General features: G+C 47.1%; 1 protein-coding gene and 1 long non-coding RNA gene across 2 annotated transcripts in view; one reads left to right on the top strand and one right to left on the bottom strand.

The window, feature by feature from the left end:
- Window positions 1-194, top strand: part of LOC113964990 — a 30,553-nt gene extending 30,359 nt beyond the window's left edge. The window contains exon 4 of the long non-coding RNA XR_003533396.1: window positions 94-194. This is a non-coding gene — a long non-coding RNA (uncharacterized LOC113964990). The remainder of the gene's footprint in view (window positions 1-93) is intronic.
- Window positions 195-2,460: 2,266 nt separating this feature from the next.
- On the bottom strand, window positions 2,461-13,361 carry HMGB1 (high mobility group box 1). The gene is made up of 5 exons (XM_027677792.1): window positions 13,166-13,361; window positions 10,176-10,338; window positions 9,751-9,896; window positions 8,597-8,771; window positions 2,461-6,573 (listed from the first exon to the last, which is right to left on the bottom strand). The coding sequence occupies exons 2-5, from the start codon at window positions 10,323-10,325 to the stop codon at window positions 6,397-6,399; spliced, it is 648 nt and encodes a 215-aa protein (XP_027533593.1). The 5' UTR covers window positions 10,326-10,338; window positions 13,166-13,361; the 3' UTR covers window positions 2,461-6,396.
- Between the last annotated feature and the right edge of the window lie 850 nt (window positions 13,362-14,211).

Raw genomic sequence — 14,211 nt, 5'->3', positions numbered from 1 at the left:
GTCTTTTTACTTCTCTGCTACTGGGAACAGTAAATAAGAGGGAAGTTGTAACAAGAGCCTCCCTTTTATTCAGAGACCTTCTGTTTCCTGCAGGCTGGCGGCTTTGAAAAAAATCACAGCTCCATTGTGCTCCAAAGGCATATTGAATGATTCAGATGGAAAGAAAAGCCCATGTCAGTAGGAACAGGGGACTCAAAGTCAGTAGGAACAGGGGACTCAAAGAGGAGTGTCGAGGCTGACAGACCAGAAGCATCAATCCCAGGCAGTAGCACATCCTGACAATGCTGCACCCTGTGACAGCACTGACATTACGGTTTCCCCCTCTCTGTTGTGGGTGTGTGGAAGGCAGGTGCTGCTCCCAGTATTAGGGGTGTCCCTGAGCACCCCTGGCACCACAGGAATGGCACCAATTGCCTAGGGGTGGTGGGGCAGCAGGAAAACACTCCTGTCCTACCTGGGGAGCGCAGATCCAGCCACCAGCAGCTGGGAGGGAGGTGAACTCACTACTTCCTCCTGGAGCAGGGCTGGCAGCGGTGGATGTCAGGCAGGGCAGGAGGAAGGGGCAGGGTCACCACCGAGTGACCCCTAGCAGAGGCAGAGCCTTGGTGCTCCTGCGTGGAATCAGAGCATGAAGTGCTAGAGATGGTGTTGCTGTCACTGAACATCTGGTACAAATGCTCCCCAAAACTAGATCATTTCCTTCTTCCACCTAAAGAAAACAGTGTTGGAAGGAGTCTCAGTCATAGCTGGGCTGGTGCAAGGAAGGGTCCCTGCCATAGGCAGGTTTACTGGCAGCCTCCTACTGGGAGACTGTTACACCTCCTGGTGTGTGACTCTTGGACCAGCCATCAGTCCCAGGCAGGATCCAAGGGGTTAGTCCTGTGAAATGCCCTGACACCAACATGGGTGCTGTGCCTCTCAGCCCCCGCCCCCGAGCACAAACCCATCAGCACTTTGCCACCGGTGGGTGACAAAGCAAACTCAAAGCCTTCAGTCCCAAAAACCTGCCATTAAAGCTGCTCCTGTGCTGAGGGGCTCAGGCTGTGATCAGTCCTCACCTGCATTTCTCAGTTCCAGTTTTACATTACAGTGTTAGTTCACAGCACCTTCCTTATTGGCAGGCATCAGTAGAAATGTGTGTCAACAAAACCAAAGCGAGCGTAAGTGCCGCTGCAGACAAGTCTGATAATAAAACATGAGTCACTGTTATTCAATCATTTACCGGTGCACGTTTTACAACAAAGTTCTCTCCTCTAGGATCACCACCACAGAAATTTGAGAGGTTTTTTTAAAGAAAACTGTGATTTTACTTTTAACTGCGTAGCTGAGTCTTCAGAGGGCTGATGCCTGTTATCTCTGCTTGCAGCCCGGTGCTCTGCTCCCTGTGCATCTGGCATTTTCAAGCCAGGCGTGAGGCACCAAGCCCTGGCACAACCCAGGCTTGTGCTCGGCATGGTGTGGCCATGGGCAAGAGCTCCACACCGTCCTTCCTCCTGGCAGTTTTCACACCCCCCCAGCACCAGGAGTGAACTGGCAGTAAGGCAGGGGCTGCCAGGGCAACCCCCCACTCCAGTTGCCATCAGTGGCCCTGCACTGCTGCATGCCTGCATCATCTGTAGTGCCGCTGGCTGGTGTTTAGGGGATAGGCATTTTCCCCCTGGGCTGGGATGGTTTTTAATTCTTGGTAACAAATGCACTTGACAAACATGGCAGCACACGTCCTCAGTTTCCCCTCCGTAAGCCTAATTTTTTGATTGGCATCTTGCAAAAAGCATTTAAATGGTGACCTCTTGCTGCTGTAAGGTACACGGGGAGATGGTCCTTTCCAGGCATTCAAGCTGTAATGCTTCGTCTTTCTTGTTTTTACCAGGGAACTTTTGGGAGGTCAGAAATATAGGAATTGAGGTTTTGCTGCCTTAACAAGCTGCTGGAAGCATGAGGATGAACTTCCTTTGTGCCAAATGACTGTCATTTAAGTCAAACACTTTTTAACAATAGAAGCAAGATTTTAAAAGGTGTAGCTAAAAACCCCCACATTTGCTTGTCCTCCTTGCTCTGTGCTGCTGTGCTGTCTTGCTGCTTAGCTTGATCTTGAGCACTCCTGCTGCAGGGAAGGCTTGAGCTTCTGATGTGGCAAACAGGTAGACTGAGCTAATTTATCGCTTAAGTCTCTTATTCCATCATAAAGTGGGAAAAGGGAAGGCTCTTCTCTCTTGCGGGTCACCTCTAATAGCAATTGCTTCAGCAAGATGGATTTCAAAATTAGGTGCTCTCGAAGCAGAAGCCACACTATTTTTCAGCAGCACAAAGCAGCCGTAAGAGCAATCTGACCTTCATTCTTCATAATAAATTCATTGGGGGAAAAAAAACCATCTTTGTTTTTCAGCTTGAAGTACTGCCAAAAGAAAAGCCAGGGCACGACATATACAAAATAAAAAGTACAAGACAACTTCAGCAAAATGATAAAAAACTCTCAAGAGATTTACTTTTCCTGTTTTTTCTTATTCCGATATCAGAAGAAAGTCTGACAGCTTGTCTACAAGTACATTATTTTAGAATAAAGGCTGGTGTTAATTTAAAGTGAATCTATTCTAGACTAAATTAATACCATCTCAAAAGTGGTTTTCAGATGTAGGGTACAATCCAGTAGCAAAGTCTGAGGAAAACACACACCCACATTTAGGTACCATGTTGGACTAACACATTTGTAAAACGCCCCTTAATGTATTTTAGGTGCTAAAATAATGTCTACTGCAGGCTGACAAAGGAAAATGGCACACACTGTTATTTTCTTCTAAAGCAGCCCCAAAAAGATGCGATCTGCAGTTAAAGGGCAGACCTGTAAGCTAAAGAATATCATAAAGCAATGTTGACAGTATTTGGCATCTTACTGTTATTAATGAAACAATTGGTACATTTGAATCCTAAAAGCCTGTAGTCAGTTGCTAATGGTACAGCATGGAAACGGTGAAAATTAATCATCTCTTGTATTAAATACTATCTTTGTATTTTGCCATGTCTCTGTTACAGACAGTGTATTGAATAATGCATTATAACCCAACACAGCACATTGTCTTTATTCCTTTAATCTCCTGTCAGGCATAGCTGGGAAGGCAGAATGGGAATGTTTACTCTAACTAGCAGGTCTAACCCTTAGGCTAGCAAGAATTAGAAGTTTTTTCCAAGCTGGGCCTGTCACCCATCTAGAGAACCTAATGCTGTGGCTGCAGTCTGCCTGGCTCCTCTTCTGGAGGAGTCACTCAAATCCATCTTCCCGCTTTCTAGCAAGCCTAAACCCAGCTATTACTCAAGACTTTCTCATCCTTCACAATGGGCTGGTTACACTGATAAAAGCAGCTGTGAAGAGACTCAGTGTCAGCAGTGCCAACAGCACCCTAACTAGGCTGCAGAAATCAGCCACTTTTTACCCATTAGTTTAGGTTTGCAAGGGCCCATCTGCCTGGACAGAAACTTTTTGTGAAATTACCTCAACTTTTGACTACGGCTGGTGTGATTGCTGAAAGCTTGGCAGAAGAGATGAACACTGCCTCTGTTTAGTTAAACCAGTTTAAAGTTAAAGAGTGTACCAAGAAGGCAGGTGACTGCAGCTGTATCTCCTTTCAGGACCAACTTGAGATAAACAGCCATAAAATCATTCTGGCTCCATTTGGCATTCAAGGTATCATTACTACCACTTATTAACATTCAAGTTCTCTCCAGACCAATACGTTTTTGTTGTTTAGAACAGGAAAAGCCTTTTTTCCCCCTCTACATCAAGCATTTAGCATTTATGTGAAGGTTAAAGCTCTAGGAAATGCTTTTTTACTGTTTTGACAGTGATGCCAGTGCTGTCTAATTCCCTTGTAGGCAACCACTGCCTAAACAATTGCAATTTCACTGCTCATTATTCCCCAAAAAGCAGTCACTTTTAAAGATCAAGGGGAGGCATATTCAAGCTCAAGTGTCAGTAGTAACTAACCTCACATCAAGGAATCTTGGAATGGCCAAGTCTGACCTATCTGTGTCAAGAATCAGTTTTGACCAACAGGATTATTTAAGTGCTGGTGCTGCTCCCACCCAACATCAGCCTCTGCAGCACGAAACAGGCGGTTCTAGCATTTATAGTTATTGTATTACCTACCCTCTTCAGCCTTGACACACTTTATCAATGTTCTAACCCCAAAGACAAGGCATAGGCCACGCCTGGCTGCCAGGTAAGCACTCGCTACTCTTTTAAGTTCAGCTGAATCCTCTAGGTTACTTCTTGTGAACATCAAGCACTGAGAACAATCGCACAAGATTATAGGGATCTCATTTAGTATGTTTGTTCCAAGAACAAGAAATGTGTCTACTTTCCTCTGATGACCTGGGGAAACAAAAAAACCCTTCAGCACAGAAAATTTGTCATCGGTTACGAGCATTTGAATGTGTAATATCCAGTTTAAAGAGGAAAAAGAGTCTGTCTGTCCTAAGCTTTCTAGATCGAGACCTTGCAAACAGCATTATTCTTCTGCTTGAAACAGAAAGCAGGAATGTACATATCTGAGAACACCAACACACAAAAAAACCCAAATCCTTAGGATATTAAGTGAGTCGTTTAACTTAAGTATTTAAAACCTCTGCAATTATTAGTTTATTAGTATCATCCAGGATTTCAGATGTTCAATATTTCTCCTGAAGTTATACATAAATGCAAATTGAAATAAGAATCTGAAAGTCAAAATTGTATAACAAAACAATACTCCATCACAAAAGCGTGTAAAATTACAAGAATGCTTTTTTTTTTTTTTAAACACTGGCACTTAAGAGAACCATAATTTTGTAACCACAAAATTGCCAAATTGTCCCCCAAACTGGTAAGCAGGTATATGTGAAAATAGTTACAGCTGCCAGCACTTGAAGTTTTACTAAATATGCAAAAAACCCCTTAGCTTTGGTTTTGGAAGAGAACTGTATTTGACCAAATTAGACATTGTTGGTATACCATAAACATTTAACTTTTTTAATGCAAAATTTAATAAAATGTACTTTTCCATACAACTATATTTAACTTAAAAATGGGCAAACATCAAGAGTGCGGTATAAAACCTAACAGGAAAAATACATCTTATCTCATTTTCAATTTGAGACAATATACAACTTTTTTTAAAGGGCTAAAACTAGAATTTCAAGAATACAAATATGAATTTACATAGATTTAACAAATAATAATGGTATCATTTATAGAAATCTTAGAAAGAAAATTCATTTCTTGTGGGCCATTTGCTACCAGGAGTTTCATGGTATAAAGCCCGTGGCCATCACCAGACCTGTCACCAAAAAATAATATGGTCATTTCATGCTTTTAACTTTACACATTTTAGGTACGCTCATCGCTCTCAGGTGTTCAGAGATTTACAAATATAACTTCCATTACATGGTAACAGAGTCACACATGTAAATTTCTCTACACCGGATGGACATACACTCTTCCTATGGGTCCTTCTAGGACAAAATTTAACATTCCCTCCCTCCCCACCCCCCAAAGTATTTAATTTCTGTAAAATTGAACTCTGTACTTCTCAACTCTCCAAGACTGGTAAATTCATGCAACTCAATAGAATATTACATTTCACAAAAATCAGAACAAGTATCAGTTTGCTGAGATTGAATTTTTTTGTTTTGTTTCCAGTTATGGAAGTATATTCTTTCATCATATGCCTATATATTTCTTTTCTTACCCTATCATGATAATGCAGGGTATGCAGATCAAAGCTTTGTTTATCAGCTGGTTATATGAAAGATGAAAACTGTAATATTCCCGTGATCCCATATGGGCATTCAATAAAGCAAAAGATGAGTTCCCCTCAAAAAAAAAAAAAAAAAAAAAAGAGAGAGAGAGAAAAAAAAGTGTGATTCTTAAGGGCACCTATTAAAAGGACAACAATACTAATAAAAAAAAATTGTATTTACTTAGAAGCATTCAGAATGTCAACAAAACAGCTGCAACTTTTTTTCTTCTTTTTTTGCAATTACAGAGTGGTATTCAGTTAACAGAACAACAATTATTTTTATGATGCATCAGAGACAACTGAAGATGAGAAATGAACTACATCCCCGAATATAACTAATTTGTGCTGTGCACCAACAAGAACCTGCTTTATAACTCCCATGCCAATTTACAACCCCCACACTGTACCAGGCAAGGTTAGTGGCCATTGAAATACCACTAAGGACAGGGCTATCTAAAGACACATTCGGTAGTGTGTTAACTATACAAAAAAAGAGACACTGTACAGTTTAAAAACAAATCTTACACAGCCTTACATTTCAATTTTGTTTTCTTTAAAAGGAGTGAGTTGTGTACAGGGGGGTTAAATGCTTTATAGACAAGAAAGAAATTGCTCTAAAAGAGACTTATTCATCATCATCATCATCTTCATCCTCCTCTTCTTCCTCCTCTTCATCATCTTCATCCTCTTCATCTTCATCCTCATCTTCCTCCTCCTCCTTCTTCTTCTTGCTCTTCTCAGCCTTGGCAACTACTTTTTTGCCTCCATCAACCTTCCCTTTGGCCCGGTATGCAGCAATATCCTTGGAGAAAAAAAAGCAGGAAGAATTTCAAAGATTTAACCAGCCAAGTGGTCAGAGCCACTTCCAAACAGTACTTGTGAAACCAGACCAAGCCAAGTATCTGCCCTTTCTCCACATCCACTGGGGTTGGACTGGGAGCTGCAGTTTCAGTTACAAGGTGAACTGAGGCCCAATGCCAAAGAAAGGGGAACCCTCAAACACAAAAAGAATACTGGCATAAGAGAACACACTGCTTACAACTGCTAAGGTATCTCCACTGTTAGGCTTCTGTGAACAGGCTGGAAAAGCTGCTGCCTCTGATGATAAAGGCACAGCTGAGTCCACTATCCCATAAGGAAATGAAGTAAGGAGACCTCTTAAGGTCCCTTTCTAGCCCTACCTTCTACAATGCCCAAAGAAATGCACAGGAAAACCCTTGTTTGAGGCACAAAACTGTAATTATCCACCCAGAACATATAGAATGACCCAGCCTAACAGTTGCAATGTTATGCCTCAGCGAAGAGCAGTTACACAGAATTCTGCCTAACAGAAATTTACAAAATAAAAGGTATAAGAACTTGATTAAAGGGTAGACAGTGCCACCTTCTGCACACAGTAAATTTACTCCAGTAGTTTATAACGCACAAAACTTCAGTTACAGGGAAGTCTGAACCATACCTGGAAAGCCAAATCAGAAAAGCAGTTAAGACGTCCCAACTTTGTGCCAAAACAGTAAGAACAATTAGGTAAGAGAATTGATCTACAAGACTTAAACACACCAGCTACAGAGCAATGTCAACATGTTTATGCAGATGATCCAAATCTTTAAATAGTTCCCACCTAATAAACACCACACCACTAATCTTACAGGTCCCTTGGACTCCCTTGAAGCTCAGCATGAAATTTTGAGAAGATACAATAGCCACTAACTCAAAGGCCAAGCAGTGAAATACTGAGATAACTCCACTTTAAAAACCCATTTGTAAGTGTAAGAAATAAAGATAATACTAGTGAAAATTAAAGTCTCTCTGCATAAAAACTAATAATTCTACCATTTAAAGAAAATGTCTTATGAATTGCCTTGGCTGTATTTACAAACAATTACCATGATACTGTACACAAAGCATCATGTGGGAAAGCTTCTAGACCTGCAACTCCTCGCCAGCACGTAATTAGGGCTCAAAGGTTCCACCTTGCTCACTACAGTGCTAAGATTTTAAAATGGATTTGTTTGCCAGCAGAAGCAATACCCAGAGGAAAGTCATGGCACACTAACAGATGTGCTATACATTAGCTATAGGTGGTCACTGACTCACTGTAAAGCATCATCAGGGGATGCTAATGTGCACTCCCCCCCCCTTGGCTCCCGCATATTTGGGATGGGAATTTGCCTCTAGAAATAAAACCATGCACAGCACAACTCTGTGTGCACAACAGAATTCTACAGGTCCAATTATGACAACATGATTTAGCTTTAATAATTAAAAAAACTGTATGACAAGCTGCTTTATATGTATAATTAACTAAGTTAATTACTAGAAAAAATAGACACAAAGTAGGTCTAGGAAAAACACGTCTAAAACTAGCATCTCCTTAGTGTTTTGTCATTATCCCAAGAATAAATTTTAAAACGCATCAATGTGTATCAATTATCCTAATGTTCAAGGATGCTCATCACTACAGCCAAAATTATGGAGAACCAATTCATTCTTTACTAGTGTTACTTACTAGTCCCTTAACTCAGACACCACTGTGACCTATGGATTTAATAACGATACAAACACCATGGCATCTACTGAGCCATCAGTGACAGCCCAAAATTACAGATGAATGCCAATAGTTCAAGACAAAAGACTGCAATTTGACGTTATGGCAACAAACCATATGCCCCCTTATGTGGTATTTTTCAACAAATATAATGAAATCTGTAATTACAGATAATATTATAATTTGCAATTCAGGTATCAAGAGTTCATGAGAAGGAAAAAAACTGTCTAAATTGAGACTTGATCCCCCCAACCATCTCCAAAGGTATCAATGTTACCTTTTCATACTTCTCCTTCAGCTTAGCAGCCTTTTTTTCATAAGGCTGTTTATCGTCTGCAGCGGTGTTGTTCCACATCTCTCCCAGTTTCTTTGCGACATCTCCAATGGACAGACCAGGATGTTCTCCTTTGATTTTTGGACGAAACTCAGAGCAAAACAAGAAAAAAGCCGAACTACAGAGCAAAAATGAGACAAGATTATTTTAATTTTAGACTTTGCTATCACAGCAACTTTTGTGACCTTTGTTACTGTTCCTTAGGAGCATTTCAGAATAGCACCCAAAGTGAGACAAATGTTGATTACAATGGAAGGTATTAGAACTGAATGACCTACTTCGTGAACTTATACACACTGCTGTCCCTTAAGTAATGCCACACATCTAGTCCTGTTTTTGGCAGGACCCCCTGAAAAGCAAATTTTATATACTGTATGCAGAGAAAATCTTAAAAAGAAGGAATGAGTGAATAATACCAGGGAGCAAATATTATGTCAGAACTGTTAAAGGCCAAGGGGCTGCAATATGTGTTATGGAAGTTAAGATTTCCTGATGACAGCATTAGATCAAATAAGAACATTAGCTTGTAAAGGAATTTCCCCGTTCCTTTCAGCATTAGCTCCATTTCAAACACACACACAAAAATGTATTTGTAGAAAGCATTGGTGTGTAGTAGGAGACAAACCTGAAGCCAGCTGTCATTATGTAGCGGCTGAGGTTTTAATTCTCCAAGCTGGTTTTGAGCAACAGCATCCCTCTAACCTGTTCAGTGTAAAAGTCTCTAATTTTAAACAGACTGCCAACCAAAAATTCTGCTCAAGCCAAGAGGTGATGCCCGCAATACTCTACTGCTGTATTACAACAGAATTACTGTCTTAACAGAAATCAGAAATATCAATCAGCATCACACACTTCAATTTTTGCATTTACCTTTAAAGGCTGCCATTACTCCAACTTTGATAGTGGGACAGCCTGTCTGAAAATAAAAGCCTAACATTCATAACTAATACCTCAACCTATCTTTAAGCCACCATTCAGGAAAAACATGTAGTCTTGTATTTCTGAAGCTCCTAAACCTGGATAAAATTATCATTTTATAGATACACACCAGTGTGATGGTCCTGAACAAGACATCCTAAAACTAGAAATCTACTTACGGAGGCCTCTTCGGTGCATTTGGGTCCTTGAACTTCTTTTTTGTTTCCCCCTTAGGTGGTACATAGTTTTTCATTTCTTTTTCATAACGAAGCTTGTCAGCCTTTGCCATATCTTCGAACTTTCCTTTCTCCTTAGAAGACATAGTCTGGAAGGTAATTAGAATCACAGAATATCTCAGAAGGGATACAGAAGGGTCAAAACAGTATTTTAAGATTCAAAATTCAAAAACATATCGAAGTCCACTCCAAAATTTCATTTGGGTGAGCTAAAGGTAAGACAAGAACAATGGATAGTTACCACTAATCCTTCAACTGCACTTCGTACTTACCTGAAACCTGAATTTCTAAATAAATCATTTACAATCTCAAATAGTATTTCACACAAAACAGTCATTTGAGGCTTCTTTTTAAGAAACTATTCCTACCTTCCATCGTTCTGAGCATTTTTTTGAGAACTCTGAGAAGTTCACTGAAGCATCTGGATGTTTCTTCTTGTGCTCCTCCCGGCAGGTTTGCACAAAGAAGGCATATGAAGACATTTTACCTCTCGGCTTCTTAGGATCGCCTTTGCCCATTTTTGCTGATTTTCTGTAACAAAGCAAGAAAGACACCTTTAAAACTTGTACTTTCAACAAACCAAGGTGGGAAGTAAGTCACAATGAAGGATCACGCCAAACAAGGCCCACTGGAGCAGTATTCTGAAATCATACAATAGGAAGAAGTTTGCCTTCTGGAAAATTTACTGAAGATTTCTGTCATCCCTGGCAGAGGTAACCTGGACGCAAGCAACCTGAAATCTCAAAGGGCCTTCAAAATGTCCAGTTCTGGTCTCCTGCAAACAAAAACTTTCCTTCTAAGAAATCTGAAGGCAAGTACTGCAGTGGAGACTGCACACTATGATTATTACCAGCGTATTAATCATATGTTTGGGCAGAATAAATTCTATCAAGAGAAAGGAAAAAGTACCCCAGTATCCTGTCTCAGCTGGCCTTCTGGGTTACTAAATTCTCTCCTTCTACAGCCCATGTTTCTACACCCCTGTAGGCCGTGGGTGTTCACTTACAAAATATATGTATTTTTTATTATTTTCTATGTGTCATGTGCCATATATTGTCACTCTCCTTTATGTGTCCTGCAAAAACCTACTCTCTCTTTGTATATATACCCAGAAATACAGGAATGAAACACCACACTTGGTCAAACTTGTTCTAACCCAGGCAGAAAAAAGTATGACATTTACATACAGCCAGCAAAGCTGTGCTCAGTAGGAGGACTATCTGATTCTTTCAGGGACTGAAAAATACCTTCCTGGAACTTTTACACCCAAGTCAGACATCCAGACTATTTCTCCATAGCTCCCTGGAAAAAGTCACTTGCACCCTGAAAAACTCTGCTCTTCAGCAGGAGTTAAAAGAACAAGAATAAAAAAAAGTGTGGAAGGAAAAAAAAAATAAAGGGCATGCAGTGTCTGCCCGTACTGCCACAGAAGCTGCATTTCCTATCGGTTTGGCGGATAGACAGAAACAGATTTCTGCTCTGTGACTAAACACGTCCGGTTTGAAGTTTCTATCAAGTAAACAAGAAGGCTAAGGAACCAGGAGCCGCTCCTGCCTGCCATGGAGACGCTTCCAGCGCCAAACGGCATGGAGGCTCGGCCGGGCCGGGGCACTCCCAGCTGGCCGCGGGGTTGGCGGTGAGGGCAGGGGGGGTCTCAGGGCACGGAGGGGCCGCGGGGAGCATTGGGCACCGCGGCCGAAGGGCTGGCGTTTAAAAGCCTCCTCCTTCCCGCCATTTTGGACGCTTCCCTGTGAAGGGGCAGAGGGAAACTTCAGAAGTCCCTCAAGAGACCTGCTGGGGGTGAGAGGGAAAGAGAGGGAAAAAAAGAAAATAAAAAAAAGAAAAAAAGAGTCCGGTTATTAGGGAAAAGCCGTGGAAGTTTTATTTCGCGTTCAGGTGAGGGCTCGCAGCAGGCCAGCGGGCGGCGAGCACATGCCCGGGCGCCGGACATCCACCGGGGTGCGGCTGCCCGCAGGCGGCGACCCCCTGCCCCGGCGGGACAAAGCTCTCTCCCGCCGCCGCCCCCGTCCCCCCGAGGCGGGGGGGACGTCCCCATGCCCGGCCCTGCCCGCTCCGGCCGCCATGAGGCGAGGCAACCCCGGCCTGCGCTCCCTCCCTCCTTGCCGGCCGCGACGCCGCAGCGGCGGTGTCGGCGGGAGCGGCCGCCATGGCGCAGGCTCCTGGCGGAGGAGGTCACCCGCCGCCGAGCCTCCTTCCATTTTGTGCGCTGAGGAGCAGAGCCGGCCGCTCCCCACCCTCCCCCCGCCGCCACCACACCCCCCGCGGCCGGGCGGGGCGGCGAGCCCCGGCCGCGGGACCCCCGGCGAGAGGGGCCGCGGCAGGGCCGGGCGGCGACCCCCGCCCGCGAGGGCGACGGCGGCAGCGCAGCCCGGGCGGCGCGGAATGGCCGCTGTGGCGTCGCCAGCTGCCGCCGCCGCGCAGAGAACATGGCTCCTTCCTCCCTTCCCTTTGTGTGAGCGCGCCGCTACCCTGGCGCACACGCTCAGCCATTGCAGCCGGGGGAGGGCGGGCGGGAGACAGGGGGAGGTGGGTGGGAGCGGGGGGAGAAGGATGACTGGGGGGGCGGCCGGCGCGCTTCCAGCGCCTGCCCGAACCCCGGTGGCGCGGGCGAAGCCCCAGCGGGGACCCCTGGTTCACTCCCGCGCCCCACCGAGCTGTGCGGCCCCGGGGCTGCGGGCCCCGCGCCCGGGCGATCTGCGGCTGCTGGAGAAAAAAGTTCCCCCGAACTGCGCCCCCGCCCGCCCGAGCGCCTCCTCTGCTGCTCCGCTGCCGCTCGCCTTGTTTTCTCGCTCGCGGCTCCCGTCAGCCATGTTACAGCCGGGCGGCCGCGGGGCCAGCGGCGCCCCGGCCCGCGCCCCGCTCTCCCGCGCTCCCCGCAGCCCCGGCGGCGCGGCGCGGCCCGCCCGGGGCTCCTGCCGCCCTGCCGCCTGCCCCGCCGCCGCGGCGATGGCTACGGCGAGGCACCGTGTAAGCGGCTTACGGCGGGGCACGGCGCGGCCCTCGCCCCCCGCGGCGGGCGACCCCCGGTCACTCGCCTGGTTCCCTTCGCCCGTCTCTCTCTCCCTCTCGCTCTTTGCCTCTCGCCGCCCCGCTCTCCCGAAGTCGCCCGCCGCCCCCGCCCCGCCCCGGCCGGGGGGCTCGCCGCCCCGGGAAAGGGTCTCCCGGGCACAGCCCCGCTCGCCTTTGTGTGCGGGCGCCTGAGCCAGCGCTGCCCCGCGCTTCGCGGTCAGGCAGCGGCGGCGGCGGCGGCACGACGGCCAGCGCCGGCTCATCGCCCGGCTGCGAGCGGGCGGGTGAGCGCGCCCGGCCGGCCCGGGGGCCCCCGGCGCGTACTCACCCGTGTCAGACAGAGTCGGCACGCAGCCCTAGCTCGACCCCGAGCCCCAGAGACGCTCCCGCGGCCGCCCGCCCGGCCCCAGCGCTGGCTGGGTCGCTGTGCAGCCCGGTGCACCGCAATGGCTGAGCGCGGGATCGATACGCAGCCTCCTCACACTCGCGGCGCTGGTAACATTACTCTCAGCACAGCCCCGCGCCCATTGGCCGCCGCCAAGCCGAGCGCCGCGCCCATTGGCCGAGGCGCTCCCATTGTCCTGACCAGAGCGCGGCGCGGGTTGGGCGCGGCGCGGGACACGTCACCGAGCAGGGAAAGGGCGCGCAAATATAAAAGTGAGCGCAGGGAGCCGGGCGGCGGCGGGACCCGAGCGTGGTGGGGTTGGTTGGTGCCGGGCTGCCAACTGCGAGGGCCGCGGGCCCCGACTCCCTCCGCGCACGCCCCTCGCCGCCCCGGGGGGACCCCACGCCCGTCCTGCCGGGGGGAGCGAGGCACTGCCGCCGTGGGCGCTCCCGCACCGACCCCCGCCAACACCCCGTGCGGCCGCGCCGCCCCGCCGCACAGTCGCGGAAAACGGGGCACAGCCGGGGCTCGGGAGCTGCGCCGAGCCCGCGTGTTCCTGCTCCTTTCGCCCGGCTCCAGCCGGCGCACGGCGCTGTCCTGCGCTGCCGCGCCGGCGTCCACGGCGCTGCCCCCTCCCCGACCTTGGGGGGGGGCCGTATGTTTTGCTCTGTTGTTTGGGGGTTTATCCGATTTTTTTCCTTTTTTTTTTTTTTTCTAAAAATGAGTAAATCACTTGTAAAAAAAAGAACCGGCAGGTATTGGGTTTGCTTTTTTACACCCCTGGGTGACAAGAAGCAGGCCGGAGTGGCCAAGTAGCGCCCCTCGCCCCTCCAACTTCTCAGCAATCTCGCAGCGATGGTTCCGAGGCATCCCGGTGCAGGGCCGGGCTGAGCCATATCTCACCTGTCCTTCGCTGCCGCTCCTCTCCCTGCTTTTTTACTGTCACTCGCACCGCACGAGTGGTCTGTAGAGTGCTAGCGAACAGGAGA

The sequence above is a fragment of the Neopelma chrysocephalum genome, unplaced genomic scaffold, assembly GCF_003984885.1.
Source record: "Neopelma chrysocephalum unplaced genomic scaffold, ASM398488v2 Primary Assembly neopelma1_43, whole genome shotgun sequence".
Classification (NCBI taxonomy): Eukaryota; Metazoa; Chordata; class Aves; order Passeriformes; family Pipridae; genus Neopelma; species Neopelma chrysocephalum.
The sequence above is the reverse complement of the archived record's forward strand: the minus strand, read 5'-3'. Positions and strand labels throughout refer to the sequence as shown.